We start from the raw sequence: 25,536 nt of genomic DNA on the forward strand, positions 1-25,536 counted from the left end.
TGGAAACAGAATTTTGTACTTTAAAATCTAGCTAAAGCAAATGAATGTGCCAGAACAAGGCTCCCACAAAAGTGATCACTCAGGGCTAAGGAAAGAACATTAATGGATATTTATGGTTGTTTATGCACAAAACACTGTAGAGACAAAAAAAAATGTGGCAAGAAATATATAGATCCTATATTCAGGGTGGAAAACAGAGTTTGGAGAGCACACCAATAAATCAAAATGAAATATCAAGCACCAAAATAGGTTATCTAAAGCTTTAAGAAAAGTGCAGTTTAAATAATAAGAACATTGAACATATACATAAGAGAAAGAAAAAGGTTCCTTGGGAACAAGTGCAGGGCCACTGACATGGTGATGGGGGCATATATGTACTAGGCCCATGCCAGCAGGTCCCCTGATGCTCTTCGTCTTCATTAAAAAAATAAAATCAAATTAAACACTTCTGAAGAAAGTTAGAGCACAATTCGTGGAGGCAGCTCTAATGCTTCAGCACTCAGCAGGCTATACCATTGCTTAGGATACATAATCATTTCATTACTTTTGCCAAGCAGTCAGAGGAAGGAATGCTGACCACCACAACCTAGGACTCAGGAGGGCCTCCTCCTAGAGCAGCAGAAAAAGCAGGAGAAGTTATATGCTGGGGTATGTTTGTTAAAGCACCGTCCTCATGTCCCCACTATTTCATTCAGTCCCCAGGTGTGATGCCTTTACAGAATAAAGCAGAATCGGCTGACCAATTTTAAACGGTACGTATCTCCCTTGAAACAAATGAGATTTTCTTCCTACAGATTAAAATTTGTGCAATTGTATCCCCCACCCTTCTGATTTTTCCGTGTCCCACATATAGCCACTACTTGTCTGCTTGCCATCACTGGGCTGTTATTTATTAATACAGAGTATCCATAAAACAAAAGCACAAAAATGAATCACCTGTATAGCACCACAAAATAATTAAATGCCTTACAGCTACAGCAAGCTAAGATTCCTACAGACTGTACTGTAACTGAAGGATTTTTATTTTTTTAATGAAGGTTGGCAAAATGTATATGTTTGGCTGAGAGTTTAGAATCTGTACGGTTGTGTGTGGGTTTTTTTAGAGGACCTAATATTTTATTGCAGTATGGAAGTCACTGCTCTGGTATGAGGGATACTATGGAGAGAGTGAGAAGGATGGCTGCTTGAAACCTTGACAGGAGACAGATTGGGTAGAGAGTGAGATCAGAGGAGACGTAAGCATGCTGTCTTGTAGGATAGTTTTGGCAGAGAGGACTGTCAAGGAGCAAGCTGAATGCAGAAGTCAAGGACAGACAAAAGAAAGAGACAGCTAGCTAAGGTAAAGGTAAAGAAACAGCTAGCTAAGGTAAAGGTAAAGGTAAAGGTAAAGAAACCCTGGATGGTTATGTCCAGTCAAATTTGACTATGGGGTGCAGCACTCATCTCACTTCAGGCCAAAGAGCCAGCTTTTGACTGCAGACAGCTATTCTGGGTCATGTGGCCAGCATGACTAAACTGCTTCTGGTGAAAGGAACACCATGACAAGTGCCAGAGCGCACGGAAATGCTGTTTACCTTCCTGCCGCAGCCGTACCTATTAATCTACTAGAGCCGGTATGCTTTCGAACTGCTAAGTTGGCAGGAGCTGGGACAAAGCAACAGGAGTTAACCCCGTCGCACGGATTTGAACTGCCAACCTTCTGATCAGCAAGCCCAAGAAGCTCAATGGTTTAGACCACAGCGCTACCCGTGTCCCTACCTAGCAGAGACAGGCTGCTAGCTAAGGAAGACCTGCCGGTGCTCTTCCAGACTTTGCTTCTGTGCAACAATGCCATACAAATATCAATTATAACATCGATTTTGGCAGCATGAAGAACTGGAGGGTCTCCGCTTTGAAACATTTTGTGAGCATTTCCTGGAAAATAAGATCTCCGGGATATGCAACACAAATGCATATCAACCAATTTGTTTTTTTAACAAAAAATAAAATAAAAGAGTTGGAAGGTGAATGACTCTCTGCAAAGAAAGCCTGACCTCAGCTAGAGCAAGGCAAATAATTGATGGCACTGTGACAGACTGCAGCTGACCTACAGGACTGGACTGTCAGTTTCCTTTCTGTTTATAACCAGGATATGCAATAGCGAGATTTCAAGAAGTGCTGAAACTTCAGCACCTTCTCACCTCATTGAGCTGGGGACTAAATATGTCAGAAATGCATTCACAGTGTCATTAATTTTTGTATCTGAATATGGAACCACTGTAGGCCTGAAGCTCTTCGTTCTAGTATCTGTTCAGAGTTTAGCCACACTAAAGTGCATTTCGCTGCGTACAAGGCCTTTCTCTGCTAGGGAAGATACTCATAGGAATAAAATGCAATAGACTGAATCATTAGCCAATAAACCGGCATGAGGAAACTTGGCCTATTCTTGCACCATTATACTTGTTGACATATTAACTGCAGTTGAAATCTATAAAGTTAACTTCAGGCAAGTCAATGATTTTTACTGGGGAGCTGACCTTCAATCAATTTATAGTCCCTTAGATGTATTTCTTGTATATACAGATCACTACTCAATGAAATTTATTAAGTAAGTGCTCAGGGGGACTGGTGAAGCCTTATTTTTAAATGGAAGTTGTCTTTAATAGAACGGGACTAAAATTGTTTCATTAGGCTGCAGTTCCAGGGGCACTTACCTGAGAGTTAGACCCATTGGACATAACAGGATTTGCTTTCACAGGGTTGGAATCCTTGAAACGTTTAATCATACATTAAATCAACTCTGTCTTCTTTGTTTAAAAATGCTGAACCCAAGAATAATTTGAGCACAGTGTTACAAAAATAAAAACAAAAATTGGCAACACAAATATCCCGAACATAAAATATACAGAAGGCTGCTTCTATGTGAAATTCTGGTTTTGAGTCATTTGTCCTAGTCATATGAGCAGTAACATTATAAGGTAAGGTTAACTATATTTAACCTGGCATTTCATTATAAAAATTTATCCACCACTGGAAATTCCAGACAGTTCTTGAACAATGAACATACCAGGGACATAGCACATAGCAACCAAGGACACTTGTTCCTTCACTTTCTTGAGAACTGTTATGCCATACTTGTATTTCAACAAACTTATGAGGCCAACTAAAGAGGATCTCTGGGGACTTCTTGGCAACCATGTGTGCACCCTGTCTAATAACTGATCTGGCACAAGTTCCAGGGGCCAACATTTGCAGCTGCTGTCTTGATGGCCTTGTTAAAATTGTCAGACAGCAGACTGATACCCCTGGCACACTCCAGCATGAAGACAGACAGACTTTCTAAATGGGAGGGAAATAACTTGAGCACACATTCTCTGCTCTGCAAAACAAATGCGCTGTAAAGCAGTGGATGCTCACGGTTTAAACAAGTTCCATCAAACTTGAGAAAGCCTGCCTTCTCCTTTTAGTGCTTGGCAGAGGTCACTCCAGTATACGAAGTGTTTTAGTCCTATAAAAACTGCAGAAGCTATAGCCCCTGTATGCATACACTTCCCCCACGCAAAATGCATTCAGTGAACATTTGAGGACGAGAACTGTGCTGGCTGGCCATGTCTTCCCATGAAAACCACGTGTTCACCATTAGTAAATTTAAAAAGGGGGAGGGGACAGCCTGAATGTGTATATGGATGTATATATGCAGGGCTCTCACTTATAATTAGCAATTATCCTTGGCCAAGTTGGTTCCCAATTACATGGAGGAAATGTATGCACGTAGGACTGTTGAACACAAGGGCATTCAGGGGCATGGTCAGTAGACACACTCCTGGGGCCCCCTCCATTTGGTACATGCAGATGTTTGTGCAGAGCAAAACATCTGCACACCCTTTGTACCATAAAGCTAAACCCAAAAAGGTGTACTCAGAAGCAGGCACTTCTACTTTCAGTGGAAGGTTATGTTTAGTATTCAAGAAATATACATTTTAAAGAAATTATTATGCCAGGGAGGTAGCAGCAAGGAAAGCTTACTTCATCAGTGCCATAATATGTACAATCAGCAACAGTTTAGCAAAGATTAACAGGTGGTGAATCTAAGTTTCGTGTGCCAGAAACCTGTGTTATCATACAGCATTTGGATGGGCTTTTCCAACAAGTGCTCTTACAAATGGTATGAGCATTCTGTACTCTCACGGTAACAGCATTCTGATTTCAAGATTTTGGCACCATTTTCTTCAAATATTTAAATCCTTCATACAGTGCTATTGCAAGAAAGATATGGCGCAACTTCAGAACTACAAAATCTCTCATGCAGTGTGACTGCAAGCAAAATAAACATAGCAACACACACATCTGCCTGATATGCTGAATCAGGGCATTAATCCATCTAGCCCAGCATTATCTAGTCCAGTTTGCAAAGAGGCCTCCCTGACCATGCGCTGAGAACTTTTTAATTCTGCTTGCCATCACAGGTAACGTGGCATGGTAGCATGGCAGCATCCCACCACTTCTTCCACCAAGGTTCCCAGCCAACAGAAGATGCAAAATATCACACCTGCTGGCTGGGGATTGTTTGAATTTGGTCCAGCTGCAAATTGGCCAATAGCAGTCATAGAATCATAGAGTTGGAAGAGACCACAAGGGCCATCGAGTCCAACCCCCTGCCAAGCAGGAAACACCATCAGAGCACTCCTGACATATGGTTGTCAAGCCTCTGCTTAAAGACCTCCAAAGAAGGAGACTCCACCACACTCCTTGGCAGCAAATTCCACTGTCGAACAGCTCTTACCAGGGGGTAAGAGTCAAACCAGGGGGCAGGCACACTCAGGGGGTGGATCTGACTGGGTCCATTGTGGATTTCACTCAGGTTCAGATTTTGCTCACGTCTGCTCCTAGAATACGTAAAAGAGGCTGGCCTCATGCCAGGCCATTTGGATTTGGGTAAAAGCCTTAGTCATGGTTGGAGGAGAGGTTGGAAGTCTTGGTCTGCCCATACGAGGGAATGAGGTATCCCATTAAAGGGATACTGGAGGAGATGTTCTTGTCCAGATGGGGACTAGGGCCATAGCTTTCCTCCATGGCATACTGGGTGGGGTTGCACCTATTTGGTGGATGCCATAGGCCTCCCCCGCCATTCTTTCGACCCCTGGGAGAAACAGCCAGAAAATGGGTTATACCTGGTGCCTATGCCCAAACCACCTTCACCTGTAATCATTAAAGTTGTGGTCTATTTTAAGGTTACCAGACATCCCCGTTTCCCAGGGACAATCCCCGGATTTATAGATCTGTCCCCAAAATCCATTGAAGTTGAAAAGTGTCCCTGGATTCATCGAAAAAAATCTGGTAAAGGTAAAGGAAAAGGGACCCCTGCTTCTGGGACATTGGAGGCTGTAATCAAAAAACAGCTGGAGACCCAAGGTTGGGAAACGCTGGTCTAGAGCAGGGATAAGTTGAAGGTAAAGGGATCCCTGACCATTAGGTCCAGTCGCAGACGACTCTGGGGTTGCAGCGCTCATCTCGCTTTACTGGCCATGGGAGCTGGTGTACAGCTTCTGGGTCATGTGGTCAGCATGACTAAGCCGCTTCTGGTGAACAAGAGCAGCACACGGACACTCCATTTACCTTCCTGCCAGAGGACCTATTTATCTACTTGCAATTCATGCTTTTGAACTGCTAGGTTGGCAGGAGAAGGGACTGAGCAATGGGAGCTCACCCCGTTGCGGGGATTCGAACCATCGACCTTCTGATAGGCAAGCCCTAGGCTCTGTGGTTTAACCCAGAGCACCACCCGTGTCTACTTTGAAACCAAAATAATGGGTCTCTTCAATACATATTGTGGGGTAGTGGGTCACAGCACCTGGGTATACAAGTGGAGGTGCTGGAGATTTGAGCAGAGACCTTCAAGTATGAAAAACTGATTTGCTGAAATTTGAACCAAAAGCTAGCTGCATATTCCAATAATCCCAACCTCAAGCAACACTGTTTTAAAGCAATGTACAGGCAGACTTCGGCAAAAATCGAAAAGAAAGACTGAATGAAATATTGGCTAAGCTTGACTTAACAGAAAAAAATTGCCTATCAGGTTTCTATTCAGCGGGTGATTATTGCCTTAATTGTTGCATTATTTTCCAAACATATCCATTATGAACAAGTCAGAAAGTGTAAATTTCTCCCATCTTTTCCAAGAAAGAAACAAATAAGTAGCAGTCTTGGAAGTGTATGATCACAGGTAAGAGAGTGCAATTGTTATGTGCATATCTCTAACTTCACATGCTTAACCCTTTCACATCCAATCTTCCTCCCCCCCCCCCCCCATTAAAACTCAGTTTGTTTTGTCTCCTGAGGAAAAAAGTTCCCCCCATAGGGGAAAGCATCTGATGGAAATAGTGGGGGAAATGGCTGGAGTAGAGAGGGTTAATCACTCCACATATTACTTCGTCGGTTCCCAAGTCTAATTTTCATTGAGCAAAAAACATGGAAAATGTTACAAGTGCATAACTGAACATCTAGCCTGGCTCTGATCCCATTGCAGTGTCTGTTTATTCTCAGTATAAAGGATTGGCCCTCTTTGGAAATGTAGACTCAACAAACAATGATCAATAAGTATGTTAACAGCAAGCAGTTTCCAAATAAATTTACCTGCTCCAACTTTTTGAAACAATTAAAAAGTACTATTCAAACCATCCATGAGCTGCCAAACACACAGTTCTAGAGCGTAATAAATACCAGGAACTGGATATGACATATTGTGAAACAAAAACAACTGATCTTTAATGCAAAATTTTAAAATAAAGACATATCCTGACTATTCAGCATGTAGTTATGACAACAAAACAGAAGAACAAAAGATGGCAATGAAGGACATTGCCTTTCATACAAATGTATTTTGGAATGTGCTTCTGATACAGGATACTTCTCCCCAACAAGTTAATGTCAACCTTCCTCATCTGACAACCTTTGAAGCTTACACAGAGTCATAAGATCAGAAAGTCACACAGATGAAACTCTGCGTCCACAGGTCATCTACAATGTTTTTCCACCCTTACATAACCCAGAAGGGATTGACTGTCCTGGGTAAGAGTACTCACATTCGAAAGGACATCACCAATAAAATATAAATCTACACATATAAAATGGAAGTATGCCCTTTAAATCACCAGAGGCCCCCCTACAGTAAAGGTGGGCAACCTACAGCCCTTGGCCTAGTTTCATGCAGGGGGGTGACAGTGAGTGGGGGAAAAAAGAGTGTGTGTCAGGATTCAGCCCAGGCCAGGTCTGGAACCCAAGGAACAAGGGGAGCAGGACCTCCTGGCAGATCTCCACACTATGAATGCTACTGAGGAGATGTTGGATCCAGACATTTAGGGCACTGGGTTCCTGGCTGGCTCTCAGGCGCTCCTCCTCATCTGCCCCAGAGCTACAGGAGCATAGCTGACAGGGTTCCAGGTAAGACTTTCGGGGCCACCACAAAAGTGCTCAGCTAGGGTACTTGGAAGGAGGTGGAAGCACATGGAAGCCGCTGCCTGGATCAGGGCCTGGATACGAGCAAGGAAAAAAGGAGAAGCCTCCAAGTCCCAATTCTGAGCTGACTCATTCGTGGAGCAACATCTCTGTTAGCTTGAGGCTTCCTGAAATAGGCGTACGGACTGAGAATGGTGGAAGGGGGTGGCAGAAGAAGAGAAGAAGAGTTTGGATATCCCGCTTTATCACTACCCGAAGGAGTCTCAAAGCGGCTAACATTCTCCTTTTCTTTCCTCCCTCACAACAAACACTCTGTGAGGTGAGTGAGGCTGAGAGACTTCAGAGAAGTGTGACTAGCCCAAGGTCTCCCAGCAGCTGCATGTGGAGGAGCGGAGACGCGAACCCGGTTCACCAGATTACAAGTCCACAGTGGCTCTCTGGCAGTAGATAGAGAAATGGCCCCATTTTGTGAAGGAGTCTCTTCCAACTGATGGGCCCCTTCATTGTCAAAAGAATGACAACAGCATAAAGTTGTTTGAACAACATATTGGAAGAAAATCCAGTCAGCTCTTCAATCTATTTTTCTCAAGCACATTACATAAAGGAAGCACCTCAAGTCTGCCAATTATGAGGATGGGGCGGATCAACAATAGAACTGTTTCAATCAATAATAATAACAGAAAGTCTTGCTGTGGGTTTAGCCTGAAAGCAGACAGGCCTATATTATACATGTACAATATTAGATTATTAATGCCCTCCCCCCAAAAATATATAAATGCCCCCCCCTTGAAACTTCTTAGTACAGTGGTACCTCAGGTTAAGTACTTAATTCGTTCCAGAGGTCCGTTCTTAACCTGAAACTGTTCTTAACCTGAAGCACCACTTTAGCTAATGGGGCCTCCTGCTGGTGCCGCGCCGCCAGAGCATGATTTATGTTCTCATCCTGAAGCAAAGTTCTTAACTTGAAGCACTATTTCTGGGTTAGCGGAGTATGTAACCTGAAGCGTATGTAACCTGAGGTACCACTGTACTATGTAAAGATCACTTCACGCCACCATGTGTACAAATCGCAGGATGTAACAACTATGTGTAGCTCTCTGTTGCATATGACTAAAATGGAAGCTTCTGTAAACATCGTTGTTGCATTCATTTTACAGTTACATGGACGCAAGCAATCATCATTCAACATTTGTATGTGCACCTCCTCAATGGAATTTAGTTCCAAGCAAGTTTACTTGTGGAGGTTGGGGCAGTCCAGAAGATGACAATATCTGCAATAGAAACCATGTAAGGACATGATGTGGTTTCTCATGTGTCTGAGTTTGATTTCTATATAGTCAAATATAAGCATCAGGTTGTAGAGATTTCCCCTTCTCTCACCAAATATTGCTTATAGTACAAATATATTTCCATTGTTTTAATGTACAGCTTGACCTGTGCAACTTTACTTGAAAGCAAGTACCACAGAGTTGTGTGGGACTTACTCCCATGAGAAGCAATTCACCGGAGCTTACTCCCTGGCAAGTGTTCATGGGATTGCAGCTTTACAACAAAATCCTATGCAAGTCTACTCAGAGTAAGTCCTTTCAAGTTCAACGGGACTTACTCTCAGTAAAGTTGGTATAGGTTTGCAGCCTTAAAGTATTACAACAGTAATAGGAAGGACTGCACAAAACAAAGAAACTTTTATATTCCTACTTTTCTATATATACTTGATCCTTTGACAAGCTAACACAGTTTGGTTGTAATATTGACCAAATTGTTGAAAGCAGTTTGTCAGAGGAGCTAGAAAATATACTTTAAAAGGCACTTACATGTGACAAACTTATTTCCTAGTTTCATTATGGTTCATAAAAAAAAAAAAGCCCAACTCAGGAACTGGCAATGACTGAAGAAAACAACAACCCTATCTACCGGAGATCTAAAATAATGTCATGAGTATATTTTACTGATGGGTTCAAGTCCATTCTCTTGGTCCTAATTAGCATTTTTCTCTTCTCCACTTTCTTTATTTTTATTTTTTTTAATCTCCAATGGACACCTTAGCCGAATCTATCAGCTTTGACAGAAGGCCGAAATCCTGGCAGTGAACTATAAATTGACCATTTCCATAAAAAGAGCTGCTAAATGAGAAACCATGTGCTCAGTATAAAACTAATTTCATGCTTTCAAAAGCACACAGTGGCTTCTAGCAAGATAGTGGCCCTGGGACTTGCAAAGACAGATTGGCTAATACAAATGGGTTTGCTCCTGGTTAGCCATGCTTTACGTGTACTGCCAGTAAATGGAAATTCTCAAATCTTCAGTCAAACAAACATGTTCTTATCTGTAACTCAGTCGTTGGGAGCTATAAAAACAAATACTTCATGAATAAATTTAATGGGGAAAGCATTAGATAGGTTAGTTTCTACTGAAAGATCTGCAAAGCTACTTAAATAGTTATTTTGTAAGAAGAAATGCCAGTTTCATAATGCTAGCTTGTAATTTTCTCTTCATTGGGGACAATACTACCCACACCTAAAACAAATAACTAAAACAACACCTACCTCAATGAAGATAAGCAAGCCCACAGCAAGGTTTAATGAATAATATTCACACTGAAGTGATTGGCTAGAACTTTTTAGACAAGTAAACATAACTTAATCCTCTGCCAGAATGTTTTGAAACTTAAGGGGTGGGCGATATGAACTTCACAAATTAGTTTCAGCAATATATTTCTGCTTTAAAAAAAAGAAAGATGTGCAGCACTTAAAATGTCATATTTAATTAAAGCATGCTTAGATGGCAGTGACAGTAATTTTATGCCTCTCATAAAACAAGTTGTCATTGCAAATGAATTAGTGGAGGTTGTCCTGTGACTGACAGGTCATACCGTTTAATACTCACAGAGTCAGACTCCCGTTTTCATTACTCCAGTATGCAGTCCATTGCTTTTATCTTATTTTATTAGTTGCAAGTCATGTTAGTAATTTATCTCCTGTATAATATCCCTTCCACGAGTCAAGCTTTCTGCTAAGTAGGGTTCAGTGCCCTGCATATCATTTTTGATCACAAGTACACAATCTCACTGATGATTAGCCTCATCAATTAATGATCAGCATGTCATATTGTACCAATAGATGGATTCTGATATATTTGAAATAACTAAGAGCTAGAACAGCCTCTTCTCCAAGTAAAATGACAGGAAACCGAAAGGAGTTAACGTTTACAATGTCATCATTTTCTCATTATTTTTCTAGCCTTTTGTGTTGTCTCTGCCAGCACAAATGAAACACAAAATTCCACTTTCACACACATACAGAAATGATGCCAAGCATGGGATAAATGTATAGGAATGTGCCTCAAAGCAATTCTGTAATGCTTACTCATAATAATAATAAAATTCATTGCTCACCTCTGCTAGGAAGTCCACTCCACATTTTGGTAGCACTAAATATCCAGCTCATAAAAGAAACCAGGCTAGAAACAAAAACTTCCAGTATGTGAGCAGAAAGAGGTATGGTGAACACTACAGAGGCTTGGCTCTCCAACCCTGATCATCTGTGTGACAGTAAACTGTTACACAGCGCAGCTCCAAACCTTCTCTGCTGCCGGCTTATTTGCACTGCTCATTGAAAATCCTTTACATGCTGGCAGCATTTTAGGGAAGGACAAGCACACTGAGTCATTTGTAAAGAAAGCAGAGCAATTTCAGTTCCACACATTCATTCGTACTGAAACACACACACACACACACCACACACACAGACACACATACACTGTCAAAGTAAGGTCTCTGGGATGGATTTATGCTGAGGAAAAGCCAACCTTAAGGCTTCATTACCAACGCAGGGGATTCAGCGGCTGTGATCAAATTCAAGCAAAAGACGGATGATTATGAAATGGCTCTACAGATATAGCTGCAAGCCAGGCAGAATGAAGAATCATCTTCCCAAACTGAGCAAGTGTCAAAATTAGCTCTGGGTTTTCCACAGTGACAGAGGAACATCCGGAGCCAATATGCTGATGGGAAGGCGGGGGTTATTATTGGAGGTGGTTTTAAAAATGAAAACAGTGACATATTGACTGAGGGTTTTTTTTTGTTTTGTTTTTTGCTACTAAGAAAATGAACAACACATGTTCAGAAAACAAGAAACATCAGTTATATGCTATCCTAAAATAGCTAAAAACATAAAGCCTTTTTTCCCCACCAAGACAGAAATGAATGAGGCAAACATTTAGAGCTAAACTATGGACTACTGACCTTGCAAACTGGCTAGCCATTTGTAGCCAGCACAGACTGGCAATGCGGGGAACCAGTTCAGATGAGAACCCTAGCATGGGAGAATTGGGGGGGGGGAGGGTTTAACCTTTGTCCACTACTATGGCCCCAATCCAGATTTGGTGGCCTGTGCCTGCAATTTGCACTGTGGAAAAATGCTTCCCAATTCATTTCAGCAACATTTTTTCCTTGTATACAGATATGCAGCAAACAGAACACGTGCTTTGGACCCTAGACCATATGGTGCTCGTTTGGTGTCCAACCATTCCTTCAGTTGAACTGCACCTTATGATGTGTACATCTCTACCCTTTTGCTTTTCCCTCACTTGCTCTCACCAGCCCCAGCCCCACTGCTGATTTCTTCTTCAGAGGTCTCTCCTTTTTTTTTAGTCCCCAAACTCTTGTCAGTCAAAATGGCGGGGCCTCTTCCCAAATCGCTTCCAGCTACCAATTGCTTTTTACCTTTGAAATTTTATTCTGTACCTTTGTGCTCCCCCTTTGCTGTTGGACCTACTTCTACACTCTTAACTGATCTTGGCCCTTTGTTTACCTTTCTTCTCTTTCACAACACTCGACCCTTGCCCCTTCACGACTTCAGTATTCATGGATGAACATCTCACTGATCAAGCTACCTTCCACTTCCCCCCTCCCCCCAAACTAAACTCCTCCAGAGGCTTGTGACTTTGGACAGACTCGGCCACTCACTGTCCCGTTCACTCCCCTGACCTTGTGTTCTACAATAACTGTTATGTACTGGGCTCCATGCCCTAAAAGAACACCCTCTTTCTGACCACCACATTATCACTCACAGTGTGTACCTTCTCTACCCCCACACCTCTGCTTCTTGTCTCTACTGTGACCTGCAGTCTGGTAACACTCTCTTGAAGTGTCATCATCCCTTTATGTCACCTGGCACATCTGACCACTGCTCTAGATCAAGGTAGCCAATGTATGATGTTGGAGTACAACTCCCACCTGCAGCCTCAGCCAGCACCAATGGAAGATGGGAATTGTCATCCATCCAACAGCATCTAGAAAGCACTGTGTTGGCCACCCCACTCCAAACTCTGTTGTTTCAACACTAACTCCTCCCTATACTTAAATCTTAGCTTGTTTGTTCTACTGTCCTACCAAGCTATTTGGCATGCTTCCTCCCAGCCCAGCATACGTCTTCCATACATTATCCCCATTCATGTCCTCAGGGTGCTATGTGCATTTTGAGGCATTAAAAAAACACCAACTGGCTCATTTTAAATCCATGCTCCCCTCATACCAGGGGTGCCAACTTGAGTAAAATATTGGGGGCCCCAGATAAGCCCTGCCCTTCATAATCAATCACATGATGCTGTCCATTCACACCACTTGAATGGGAATGCTAATCAACTTGGGGGGGCTGGCCCCCTCAAATGTTTTATTGTGGGGCCGAAGGGACCTCAGCCTCAAGAAGTTGGCTGCTATGCCTCATACTCTGCTCTTTTTCTGGCCAAGCATCATTACTGACCATTTTCAACAATCCTGAAGCTTCTTTTCTACCTTTTATGCACAGCTAAAGCCTGCCTTCTCTTCCTCAGTTTCTGTCAGAACCTCACCAACTTCAGTAACAAACTGCAATTTATCTGCCAAAATCTCTCTCTGTCCCTTCACTGCATCCATTCATCTTCCACCTCCCTCAGACATCAGTGTTTGTTGATGGGATGGAACAAATGCAAAGAATGTATAGATGTGTATATTAGGCAAAATTGTATGTAAAAATGTGTACAGTGGAAAGAACTAAACACTTAAATGCTGGTGAATTTTCATGAAGTAAGTCCATTTCTCTGCAGGGAGGCGGCGGTTGCAGCATGGTGCGGCTTGCTGCTGGGGGAGGGGGAGAGATTAAAATGGCCGGTGGAGGACGCCACGTCCTCCTCCACCAGCTGTGATGATTGACATGGCCCACCTGCAACTTCACATGTGGGCTGGGGATAGAGTTTTCAGAAGCAGACTTGACTGGGAGCTTATCATTGAGATCCTCAGTCAGCTCCACTCACCCGGCTTAAATAAGGAGTACACACAATCTTGGCATCTCCGTCAGAGCCGAATCACCCACCCACCCTCCCTCTCTTGGTAGCACGCTACGACTCGCCCAAAGGAGTGGGCTGGTCACATGCACGATCTCGCTATCTAAATCTCAGTCCCTGTTGTTGGGGCCAAGCAGGATTTTTTTCCTCCAGACATACTGGGTCTGTCTCAAGGTTTTCACCTTCCTCATAGCAATTGTCACCACTTAATGGCGGATAACTGTTACTAAACTTATAGTGGTGATTCTGCTGGGTCGCATCTATGTCCTAGGGTGATCCCTAACTTAGGATCAATCCTAATGAACAACCATCCAGCAGGATGGATATATAACCAACACGTTAGCCAAAGCCTACTGACACCTGTAATCCAATAAAGTTGCGGCCTATTTGATCCCAAATCCTTGCTTTGTGGCTACAGTTCATGCCGCTGCTTAGGCCCTGTTACAGGCTGACTGAGCCTGTGCTCACAAAATATCACCTCAAACCGATGTGGAAAACTGAACTTAATATTGGAAAAACGAGAAACTGAGGTAAACAAAAATTAAAATATTCAGCCATCGCTCTGCAACTCCATTCTCTAGTCCATATACAATCAGACTTCTGTCCTCTCCAGCTACACTCCACTAAAGCTGTCCTTGTATATCCTCTCAGCACTACATCTAAAGAGTCCCTCTGTCCTTGTCTGATACAATTTAACATTAGTAATACAAGAAATAAAAATACCCTGACAAAAAGACAACTGGGCCTATGCACACAAGAGCTATTCATCACAATCTACTATTCCGAAAAGTGATTTCCGCTTTGATTACTCACTTTAAAATATTCTCCATAATATTAATTTTCCCCCACAACCCCCCCCCCCAATGCTTATGACAGGTAACAACAAGCAGCCGAAGAAAACTTTATTTACCCATCCCCACTTGGCTGAAGTCAACTGACTCTCTATTCCTGGCTGCAAAATGCTTTTTAAAAGCAGAAAGCCCCAACTGGAAAAGTACGCTTTGCTACATTGAACCCAAATGTACCTCCCATCCCCAAGGCTGAGAGACCGGGGGCGGGGGGAATCACACCAAACAGCACAAGAGAAAAGGCAGGATATATGTGTGATAAACAATGATAAAGGGTGAATTGATAAAAAGGAAACACATATTGTACATACGGCAACAAAAAAGCAAAAAGCTCACCTCAAACATGAAGAGGCCAGACTCGGCTGAATGTGTATTTCAGCCAATGGTTTATCTGTCAATGAAGTTGCAAAAAGGTATGAGAAAGCAGTAACTCTGCAGCTGAGGAGTGTGTTGCAGGTCCTGCCTTTTCCCAGCTCCTTTCAGTGATCATCATGAGGTATGAAGAGCAGATACGTTCCTCTCTCAGGTAAAAAGGTAAAGGGACCCCTTACCATTAGGTCCAGTCGTGGCCAACTCTGGGGTTGCGGCACTCATCTCGCTTTATCGGCTGAGGGAGCCGGCGTACAGCTTCCGGGTCTTGTGGCCAGCATGACTAAGCCGCTTCTGGCAAACCAGAGCAGCGCCGTTTACCTTCCTGCCAGAGCAGTTCCTATTTATCTACTTGCACTTTGACATGCTTTCGAACTGCTAGGTTGGCAGGAGCAGGGACCGAGCAACGGGAGCTCACCCCATCGTGGGGATTCGAACTGCCGACCTTCTGATCGGCAAGTCCTAGGTTCTGTGGTTTAACCCACAACACCACTCAGGTAGAAAGATATTATTGGTTTATTCCTTACACCTGACAGTCTTTACTGTGGCAAACATTAGGGTACACATGGTGTACACAAACAAGGCACATCTGCTGAACAGCTGCATAGGTCCTTACAAATAAGTGGTGCTCACAATCCCAGAAATAAGTATGTTTCCTTTTAGATGTTATACCTCAACATCCCAATACCTTCCAATTTGTTTGGGGGAAATAAACACCAACCAGCTGTTTCTGTGACAACAATGAGCAAGAAGTATTCACGCCCGGAGACTTACTCCTATCAATTTGGGATCTGGTGATAAGTTACAAAAGGTGTAAGAAGCCCTTTCTCGCTTGCTGAAAAAGCTACATGTGAAAAGTATTCAGGAAGCCTAATAATTATTGTGATAGCATCACTGTGAAACTGGTTTCAGTAATCAAGAGACAGCTAAAATATACTTCATGGGAATAAAATGTGTACTGCAACATGCAAAAGGAAATCTTTCTTTTAAAAATACCCGCATTAACTGCATATAGTTACAAGCTGTTTTGTAGTGCATCTGGTTTAAAGATCAAAACCAAACTTTTAAACTCATTACAAATGGTAATTATGTAAATTAATCATTTTAATCATCTAACAACATCACAAAAACAGATTTTGTAGGTACACATACTAACACTAGCACAGCATAATTATTTGCTATTCTGATAAATAAAACATGAAATAAAATAAGTGTTTTAGCATTTACTTCTAAATTGCTGGAGAACACTGATTATGGCTTGGGTACTATTTCACATTCCTTAAAGAGGAAAAATCACTGTGATGACATTAAAATATAGCGGAGCTGAACGCAAAAATGGGTTGTGGGTGGAAAGCACAAAGTTGAGTTGATAATGTTTTTATAAACTTTCTGTAACCCAAGCTGACCTCTGATGTATCTTCATGGGCAGGATAAAGAGTGAATCATATTTTTTTATTTAAAAAAAAAACCAGCATGGGGGGAAAGGGTGAACTAATGGGATTTTTCTGCATCTCAGCTAGTAATATTTTCATTACAGTTGCATGGAGATTTCCATTTTTCATTGTTGTTAATAAACTACTCTGATTAATACTTCCACCCAATTAAACAAACACAGCAAAAACTGGCAGAAGATGAAAACTTCACATGCCATGGAAAACCCTGAAATGACATGTGCCATTTCTACAGAGGCTGCACTGCCAAGTAAAACCAGATGGCTCTGCTTAAAATGTTTCAAAACTTGACATATTTGTCATTTTGTCACCATTTGCCCATGCACTCTACACCGACAGAACTTCATAGGGAAATAAATCCTGCAGTTTTCTGTACTTCGTAGAGTATCCCCAAATGCCTCCCCAAACATCCCTTTGCAGCTGCACTCAGCTAAATTCAGTTACAAGAGGGCAAACTATAACACAGACCATGCCTTATTAAGCTAAAATTGTTCTGATTCTCCAAAAAAGAGATCTATATCATTGTCTAATAACATCACTTGCTTCCCCTTCTGTTTTCCACCCCCACCTTTTTTTTCTTTTTTGCATATATGTATAAAGAAGGCGGATCGCTGAAGAATTGATGCTTTTGAATTCTGGTGCTGGAGGAGACTCTTGAGAGTCCCATGGACTGCAAGAAGATCAAACCTATCCATTCTGAAGGAAATCAGCCCTGAGTGCTCAATGGAAGGACAGATCCTGAAGCTGAGGCTCCAGTACTTTGGCCACCTCATGAGAAGAGAAGACTCCCTGAAAAGACCCTGATGTTGGGAAAGATGGAGGGCACAAGGAGAAGGGGACGACAGAGGATGAGATGGCTGGACAGTGTTCTCGAAGCTATCAGCATGAGTTTGACCAAACTACGGGAGGCAGTGGAAGACAGGAGTGCCTGGTGTGCTCTGGTCCATGGGGTCACGAAGAGTCGGACACGACTAAACAACAACAACAAATACATGCATACCTGATTTCAGTCCGTGCCTCTCAAAGCCTGGTTACTGTAAATGATACTCTATGATACACCTGTGTTTTTCGAACAGATGCCTCAGCTTCTTGCAGTGTTAGCCTGTTTTGGTACTCCTGTGCAATCAGTGTCTCATATTTTAGTACAAAGATATGAAACACGTCGGAATTTGGCTCTGATTGATAAACAGCTGCTTAAACATTCTTTTAAGGAAATAACAAACCCCAAAGACATGTGTATCTTCCCCTCTGCCATACACCCACAAAGAACAGTCCTAGCAGTGTCAATAATAGGAAGCTTTAAAGGGATAGAAGAGACATTTGATTCACAAAACGGGCCTTACGTGCAATCTACTTTGTCCAAATAGATACCGGCAGAGCACTCCTCTCATATCTACTCTGAAGTAACTCACATTTAAATTCAGTAGTACTTACTCTCAGGTAAGTACGTACAGGTTGCAGCTAAAGGGAGGAGGGAGACATATGGTGTGCTCACATTACCACCTTAGAGAACAGTGTAGTTGTTGCCTTTTCGTTGTGTTTTACAGCTCTCCCCTGCTGCACAGCTGTTCAGATCAGCACAGCTTCATTAGTGTCAGATTGGTTTGCGTTTGTGCACATACCAGGGGGTGGTGACTAGTGGGGATATCTTTACTCTATGCATATGTGTTCAGTCCTTGGCCAGAGACAAATTAGGAATGGTTTAAAGGACTGTGAAAGAGGTTTGAGAAACAAAAAGCAGTATTTTATAACAAATTACAGGAAACGTATACCTTTTGGATAACGTTATAGGAACAGAAATTGAAAGCTCAGCGCTGGAAACACAGTGAGTGCAAATGAGAGTGTGAACACAGTTACATTCCCTAAAATCATCTCCATGTGGAGTGACTGTAGCCAGTTCACTAAAAACCATCATTCTGTGAATGCTTACGGCACCATCTTGTGGAAGCTTTTTAAATGTACACTGAAACTAGCTGGGTGATAGCTAAGAAAACAAACATGTCATAGGAATGAGTATTTTCGTTTTACAATTATGTCGCTGGAGATGATCTAAGTGATTTTGGTATTTGTATGAATTATATTTGTTTGTACATATATAGTAAAAAAAGGGGGGGAGGGGAGTCACGAACATGCTTCCACTATACATTTGACACAGTCGTCATTGTTACCTGGGGTACTCGGACTTCATTCTCTTCCCCATTGCCCCATATACAAGAAGTCTTTTCCTCATTCCTATTTCCTCCTACACATACCATGTTTCTGTCCCCCCACCCCCAGTGCTCTTTAAACAGTTAAGGAAAACAGTATCTGGAGAATATTCAAAATCTGAAAGTGATAAAGTTGCGACCATAGTGACCTTGGTAAATAAAAAGCAGGAATATAGTGAGAATGCACACAGTGCTTGGTTGTAATGGTACTAATATACTGAAATGTGCCACTGTGGAGTTGAGCAAAGCACTAGAAAAGGCCATCACTGGACAATGACCTCACAGGTACTTTAGGAATGGGAGCCCAGTTTTTCAGTGAGCTTAAATGCTGGCAAGTTTTGTTTCTTTTTTGGCAAAAGATATGGAGCTACAGAAATTCACCCCCGCACACCCTTGCACACACATTTCCACAGCACAAGAGGCACAGTTTTATATTATATTCAACAACTTAAATACTCTTTGAGTTGGATGCATGACGGACCAAGGCCGTTTTCTGCTTGACGAGAAGGAGAGATGCTTTTCCTTTGTTCCACTTATAGAAACCAACCAAAAACAGCAGAGAGATTTAGTGCAATTTATGCCCAAACCTAAACACAGCAATATATATCAAAATTAGAAGGTCAAGAAGAATTATAAATAAGGTCATCATCTGGTGCTGAAAAGGAATAACACATACGCGCTAGGAAAGCCTTTCTGCTTACCAGTTTGTTTCTGGATGAGACCTGAATGATTTGGGACCAGTGTATCTTGACAAGCACCAGCTCCCTTAGGAATTGTCCTGTCATCCAAGATTTTCTACTGAGGCCCTGCTCCATGGCCTCTGTCATCCAAAGAATAGAGAGCGGACATGAGAGACAAGACATTTTTGTGTTGTTGTCACAGCACTGAGGCACTTGTAATGCTCTGTTGAAGGAAGTCTGTCTGGCCATGTGGCTGTTCACCTGCCAGCAAATAACCAAGACCCAGGGCTTTTTTCAGCCGGAACTCAGTTCCAGCACCTGTCAAGGTGTGTGCCATTGCTATTATAAGAGAACGAGGGAGGTGTTCATGGTGAGTTCTGGCCCTTCTTTTTCTAGGAAAAACAGCACTGCCAAGACTGTATCTTTTTTCAGTGGGTGTTTTGGGGCTTTGCCTTTTAAGATGGTGTTTTGAGTCCTGCCATTTTCATATCCTAGTTGTATGTGTATATGAACTTTGGTGTGTCTTTTGCCACCTTAAACATTTTTATAGCAAGGAGGGATGCAAACACTGAAAAAAATATGAAGTGCTTTACGCCAGTGCCAACAAACAGCATTAACTTTAGGTGATGGGTGAACTTGCTCTAGGACGTGAGAGGGACTGTTGGGAAGGAGGGAACTAATTTGTTAACTAGAACTAGCGAAGAGCACCTCCCCCTAAATGTAACTTTGAAACAGGGCCGCTCACATCTACAAGTCTTGTTTCATGTTTATTCCTTCAAAACACAGTCTGATCTGCCACAGGTGTGAACTGCAAATGCCAATCATTTTATAGTTCCATTCAAACCAAACAAAGGCGGAAGCGAGGGGGGTTCATTTTTTTTAAGTGTGAAGTATTTACATGGAACAACCGCAAAAGAAGTGAAACTTCCAAGGTGTAAAAGGGCGAATGCTTCACATCTATGAAAACAAATAAGCTCCCTGGTACTGAGATTTTAAATCTGTCACTGCATTAATACTTTGCTGCACCAGCAAAAGCTGTTCAAAAGCAGCTGCCTCTGTCTCCTCCAGATAGTGTTTCTTAAACACAGACACCCTTTTCCATCTGTCTTGGTATAAGAAAGGATGATGGATACTGTTTTTTTAAAAGGTGACCTCCAAAGGATTATTTAAAGAGAAAATGGGATCCAAGCATATTCTGCATCTTTATGAGAAGAAAAGAGACACACACTCTCTATATATCTATCACAGCCCAAAATGAACCAGCAATAATTTTATTCTTGTAACATTTACTTGATCTCACAGGGCACTGGGTATTATCAGACAGAGTGCAATTTAGCCCTCTAAAACATTAGCTTTCAAAGGCTGAGGCAGGCTTCTCTAAAGGCACATGGGATAAGCTGCAGGAAGTGTGGGATTTCAATTTGACCCTCACTTAATGAATCTTGTGAAAATTAGGTGAAATGTGGTCGATTATGAGCCCTACCCCTTCTGCTGATTTGAAGTGTGATGACATTAATAAGGTAAGCTATGCTACCTCGTGTTAAAACAAACAACATAAAATAATGAAATAAAACATTGCCCCACCTGCTGTCTTAGCACAACTGCACATGACATTACATCACTTCTTGGTGCCTAAACTGAACCATCAATATAGCACTTTTGGATACTCATGTAGTCAGAAGTTTTCAGAAATTATGTTCCCCAACTCTTTGTGGGGAATCAGGGGAAGCAGGGGTGAGGAACCTGATGTTGCTGGACTAAAATGCCCATAATCTCTGACCATTAGTCATTCTGTCTGGGAGGGACAGGAGTTAAGGGCCCCACTGCAGGGACACAGGTTCTCCACTCTTGCCCAAACAAGCCCACACAAAGTTGAAGAAGGGGTGGGATGGTGCCTGCATCAGTACACTTTGTAACTGCTGTGTTCCTTCTATCTTCGGATTCAAAGATGCACAGGGTAGCAGGCAGCAGCTGTTCCAGGCTGCTAGAGGCATCCACCCACTCTGCCCAGCCCATCTGCACCTGAAGCTCCCTCAGTAGGTGAAGAATTGCCAGAAGTGGTGGTGGTGGAAGTTTATTGGGTGGGAATTGCGACATCACAATGGAACCAAGTGAGAAGCTGTGGCCATTGGCCACACTAGCTGGGGCTGATGGGAGCTAGGACTCTAATAACATGTGGGACGCCATATATTCCTCATCCCTGGTCTGCAGCAGGGTTTCCCAAACTTGGGTCTCTCCAGCTGTTTTCGGACTACAATTTCCATCATCCCTGACCACAGGTCTTGCCAGCTAGGGACAATGGAAGCTGTAATCCAAAAACAGCTGGAGACCCAAGGTTGGGAAACACTGATCTAGAGCAGGGGTAAGGTGAAGGTAAAGGGACCCCTGACCATTAGGTCCAGTCATGGCCAACTCTGGGGTTGTGGTGCTCATCTCGCTTTATTGGCCGAGGGAGCCGGCGTACAGGTCATGTGGCCAGCATGACTAAGCCGCTTCTGGCGAACCAGAGCAGAGCACGGAAACGCTGTTTACCTTCCCGCCGGAGTGGTACCTATTTCTCTACTTGCACTTTGATGTGCTTTCGAACTGCTAGGTTGGCAGGAGCAGGGACTGAGCAACGGGAGCTCACTCCATTGCAGGGATTTGAACCGCCGACCTTCTGATCGGCAAGCCCTAGGCTCTGTGGTTTAACCCACAGTGCCACCCGCATCCCAGAGCAGGGGTAGTCAACATTTTTATACCTACCGCCCACTAATGCTCTTTCTTGATGGTAAAATTTCCTTACCGCCCACCAGTGCTGCAGTAACATGAACTCCCTACCGCCCACCTGGAATCCTGAAACGCTCACTAGTGGGCGGTAGGGACCAGGTTGACTACCCTTGGTCTAGAGTACAGTACAATACTCAAAGAAATAAATTAAAGCTTTCTTCCAAGGCTGGCACTACAGGGAGCAAACGAAAGGGTGGGAGGCTTAATGTCTCTGACACTTTAGATCAAACTTAAGATCTCTCTCTCTCTCTCATATAATGAAAAAAATTACCTGTGCTGGCACCTGCAAACAAATTGCCTGTGTTCGTGTTTGCAGGTAGCTTCCCATTATTCAGCTGTTTTACTCTTTTCAGATGAGACTTTCCATTGTAATGAACCTGAGCTTGCGCTGCTGAGTTCAACTGTATATTGCACACATCACAGAAGGAAAACAGTATCTTCTTTTTCTCTTTACTTAATTGACAGTCAGCCCTGTCGTGTCTTAGTCCTTTATCTTCAAAGCCCCTCAGAAATGCAGATTGATTCATAATTCCATCTCCAAATATGTGGTCAGGACTTGCCGGGTGTTTCATACCTACACAAAAGGGAGGGGGAAAGAAAGGAACAAAGGAACGAGGTCAGAAACCAAATATAAAAGTACTTCAAGTCAGCATTTTCTTTCATAAACCTGTTTTTTTATTATGCACCATGTACTATTCTATTCCATTCTGCTAATAATTATTATAATAAAAATATATAATATAAAAAAGTAAATATAGGCAGTGCTTCTCACAGTTCTTCATAGACTGCTGTTCCAGTAAATATATGTGACACAGGCTGTGGCTCAATGGCAAATAAAAACTGTTAGTATTCAATTATTGGGAACAGTCTTCTTTTTTTGTTCCAGTAGTTATCTCTTCTTTTTAGGGAGAGTTTTTATATTTCTTCCAGTATAAAACTTCTCAATACAATATTCCCATTTCTCTCCTTCCGCCTCCCACTTTCATTTCCTCCTTTAAATTTCGGGTGTGCATATAGTTGCTTAATGCAATCAGCAATCTACTAAAGCCAATGGATGAAAAAATGTTGTTCCCTTTCTCCGCTTCATTCCTCATAACTTTATTAATCTCCCTCTGTACAAGTTCACATAATACAAAATGATCTATAAAGTTAATAACCACCTTTAAAAAACTGCTGCTCCAGGACCAAACCACATGGTACTATATCCATGATCAGATCTCCCAACATTTACACTTTTGCTTTTCTGCAGCATGGGAGATTGCGTGGGTTCTGTATTATTTTTCTGCAGTAGCAGCACTGAGGGTGGAGAGGTTGAATTTCCACCATCATGTCTAAGTACTACGTGTAAATGCTGCTCAGGCACTTCAGATGGTTCAACACCCAATACAGCAACATGCGATGGAAAAAACAAAAGGGTACTACGTGCTTTCATACTGTCAAAAACCCTGAAGGTGTCAATTTATTCAGTAAAACCTTCTACAAGCCTGAGAAGCTCTTCATTAGGAAAACAATTTATTAAATCCATGCCCTCTCCTGTACTGGCACAAAGCATGTTACTTTCTATTGTTATGGGTAAGAATCTATTAGCAGAATGCAGGTGGAGGTGATTTTGATCAACCCACCCTCCCCTAGCAGCACTTTCTCAAATTTAGAGGGAGTGCAGGGTGTTATGGAGGGGTGCTGAAATGTGGCGGCATCATCATCATCATCACTATTGCGGTTGTTCGTTTCTTAGTGCTTTATCTTACCCAGGGCAACCCAAAGCAACTTACAACCAACCAACCAACCAACCAGATAAATTAAGATTATGCGTATCTATTATTTATTGTCGTGATTGAAAAGGTATGGCATTCTTAACACATACCCAAAATACATGAGTTTTGTTGTTTCAAAATAAACAACTAAAAACAGACCAAAACAAAGTGTGTCTTTCAGAACAGGCAAAACACATGAATTTTGGGGGACACATCTTTAATATTCCACCACACTCTTTTAGGACACCTGGAAACACAATTTTGACTGCATCACCCATGCACCGTGTCGAAAGAGAACAAGCACAACTAGAGAACTAGAGAAGTAAAATATACTTCCTTGGGTAATAAAAATAATTTCTTAAATGAAAAACAGAACTAGAGGTGATTTTGGTGGTTTCCCAATCATCAAAGAAACTATCCCAGGAACTCATAGAAATATGGGTCTTAGCATCTTCCAAAAATGCTGTAAGAACTGGATTTATAATAAAGAACTGGATTTACAATAAAGTATTTCTATTCTATTCTATTATTTCTATTTATTATTTTTATGGTGGTAGTTCTCTCTCCCCCTTTTGCTCCCAGCTTATATATATATTTACCGTATTTTTTGCTCTATAAGACTCACTTTTTCCCTCCTAAAAAGTAAGGGGAAATGTGTGTGCATCTTATGGAGTGAATGCAGGCTGTGCAGCTATTCCAGAAGCCAGAACAGCAATAGGGATTGCTGCTTTCGCTGCGCAGCGATCCCTCTTGCTGTTCTGGCTTCTGAGATTCAGAATATTTTTTTTCTTGTTTTCCTCCTCCAAAAACTAGGTGCGTCTTATGGTCTGGTGCGCCTTATAGAGCGAAAAATACGCTAACTTGTTGGGATCAGATCCGAGTGCTTCTGACAGAGGGTGAGTGAGGTTATATACATATTTTTACATATATAAAAGTTAAGAAGTGATGTGAGAAAAAGATAGGCGAGGCAATACTTTTTTTAAAAAAATACCATGTTAACCCAGACAAAATGTTCAAAATGTTCATTCTCTTTGGTTTTTTTCATTTGCATTTTAGTGTTTCCCCCCCTAATTAAATAAAAGTACTACTTGAAGAAGAGGCAGCTTTCCACATACAATGTTGCCTTTGTCACTCTTCTGTCACTTATAAAAAGTTATAATTATAATTGCTACTTTGGACTTTTTTACTTATTTTTAGCTCTGGATATTAATTATAACCCCCAGGAGCCTGCTGAAATTGACTTCTGTGCTACAGTGCCACCTAGATGTTAATCCTTCTATGGAGAAATGACAGTATCCTATTAATATAATTTAGAATAGTCTCTGATAGTCTAATTTACATGTGGCTTGAAAATTTCATTTGGATCTAAATAGGGCCACCCCTCTAATGAATATGAGGCAGAGTTACTAACTGGCTATGGCGGGGGGGGGGGCATATAAGGAGGCCATTTAAATACATATACATATATATATATATATATATATATATATGCTTTCGTAGATTTTCACGGGTACAGGAATGCAGGTTTTGGTGTCCTCGGGTGTCTTCCCGTGTAAAAGTTGGGGTGTCTAGGCGACGTTTCGACGAGGTCTCACTCGTCATCTTCAGGCTGGTGCTTTCGGCTTCTTGTTACTGGAACAGAGCAGGATCTCAGTGTTTGAGTTCCTATAAATACTGTTGAGGAGGTGTGGTGTATAGCCTCC

The 25,536-nt window shown here is 42.1% G+C and overlaps 1 protein-coding gene across 7 annotated transcripts in view; it reads right to left on the bottom strand.

Moving 5' to 3' along the window:
• Positions 1–25,536, bottom strand: part of ZNF385B (zinc finger protein 385B) — a 190,675-nt gene that overhangs the window by 130,111 nt on the left and 35,028 nt on the right. For 4 of the 7 annotated variants that reach the window (XM_083410137.1, XM_083410140.1, XM_083410136.1 and 1 more), the window contains exon 2: positions 22,351–22,653. In XM_083410137.1, coding sequence (XP_083266263.1) covers positions 22,351–22,651 — 301 coding nt within the window. In that variant the 5' untranslated portion in view covers positions 22,652–22,653. Of the gene's footprint in view, positions 1–10,828; positions 11,051–22,350; positions 22,654–23,239; positions 23,304–25,536 lie in introns of those variants that run through there. The other 3 variants (XM_083410135.1, XM_083410138.1, XM_083410139.1) reach the window with 3 other exon arrangements.

The sequence above is a fragment of the Podarcis tiliguerta genome (assembly GCF_965153285.1).
Source record: "Podarcis tiliguerta genome assembly, chromosome: 1".
Lineage (NCBI taxonomy): Eukaryota > Metazoa > Chordata > Lepidosauria > Squamata > Lacertidae > Podarcis > Podarcis tiliguerta.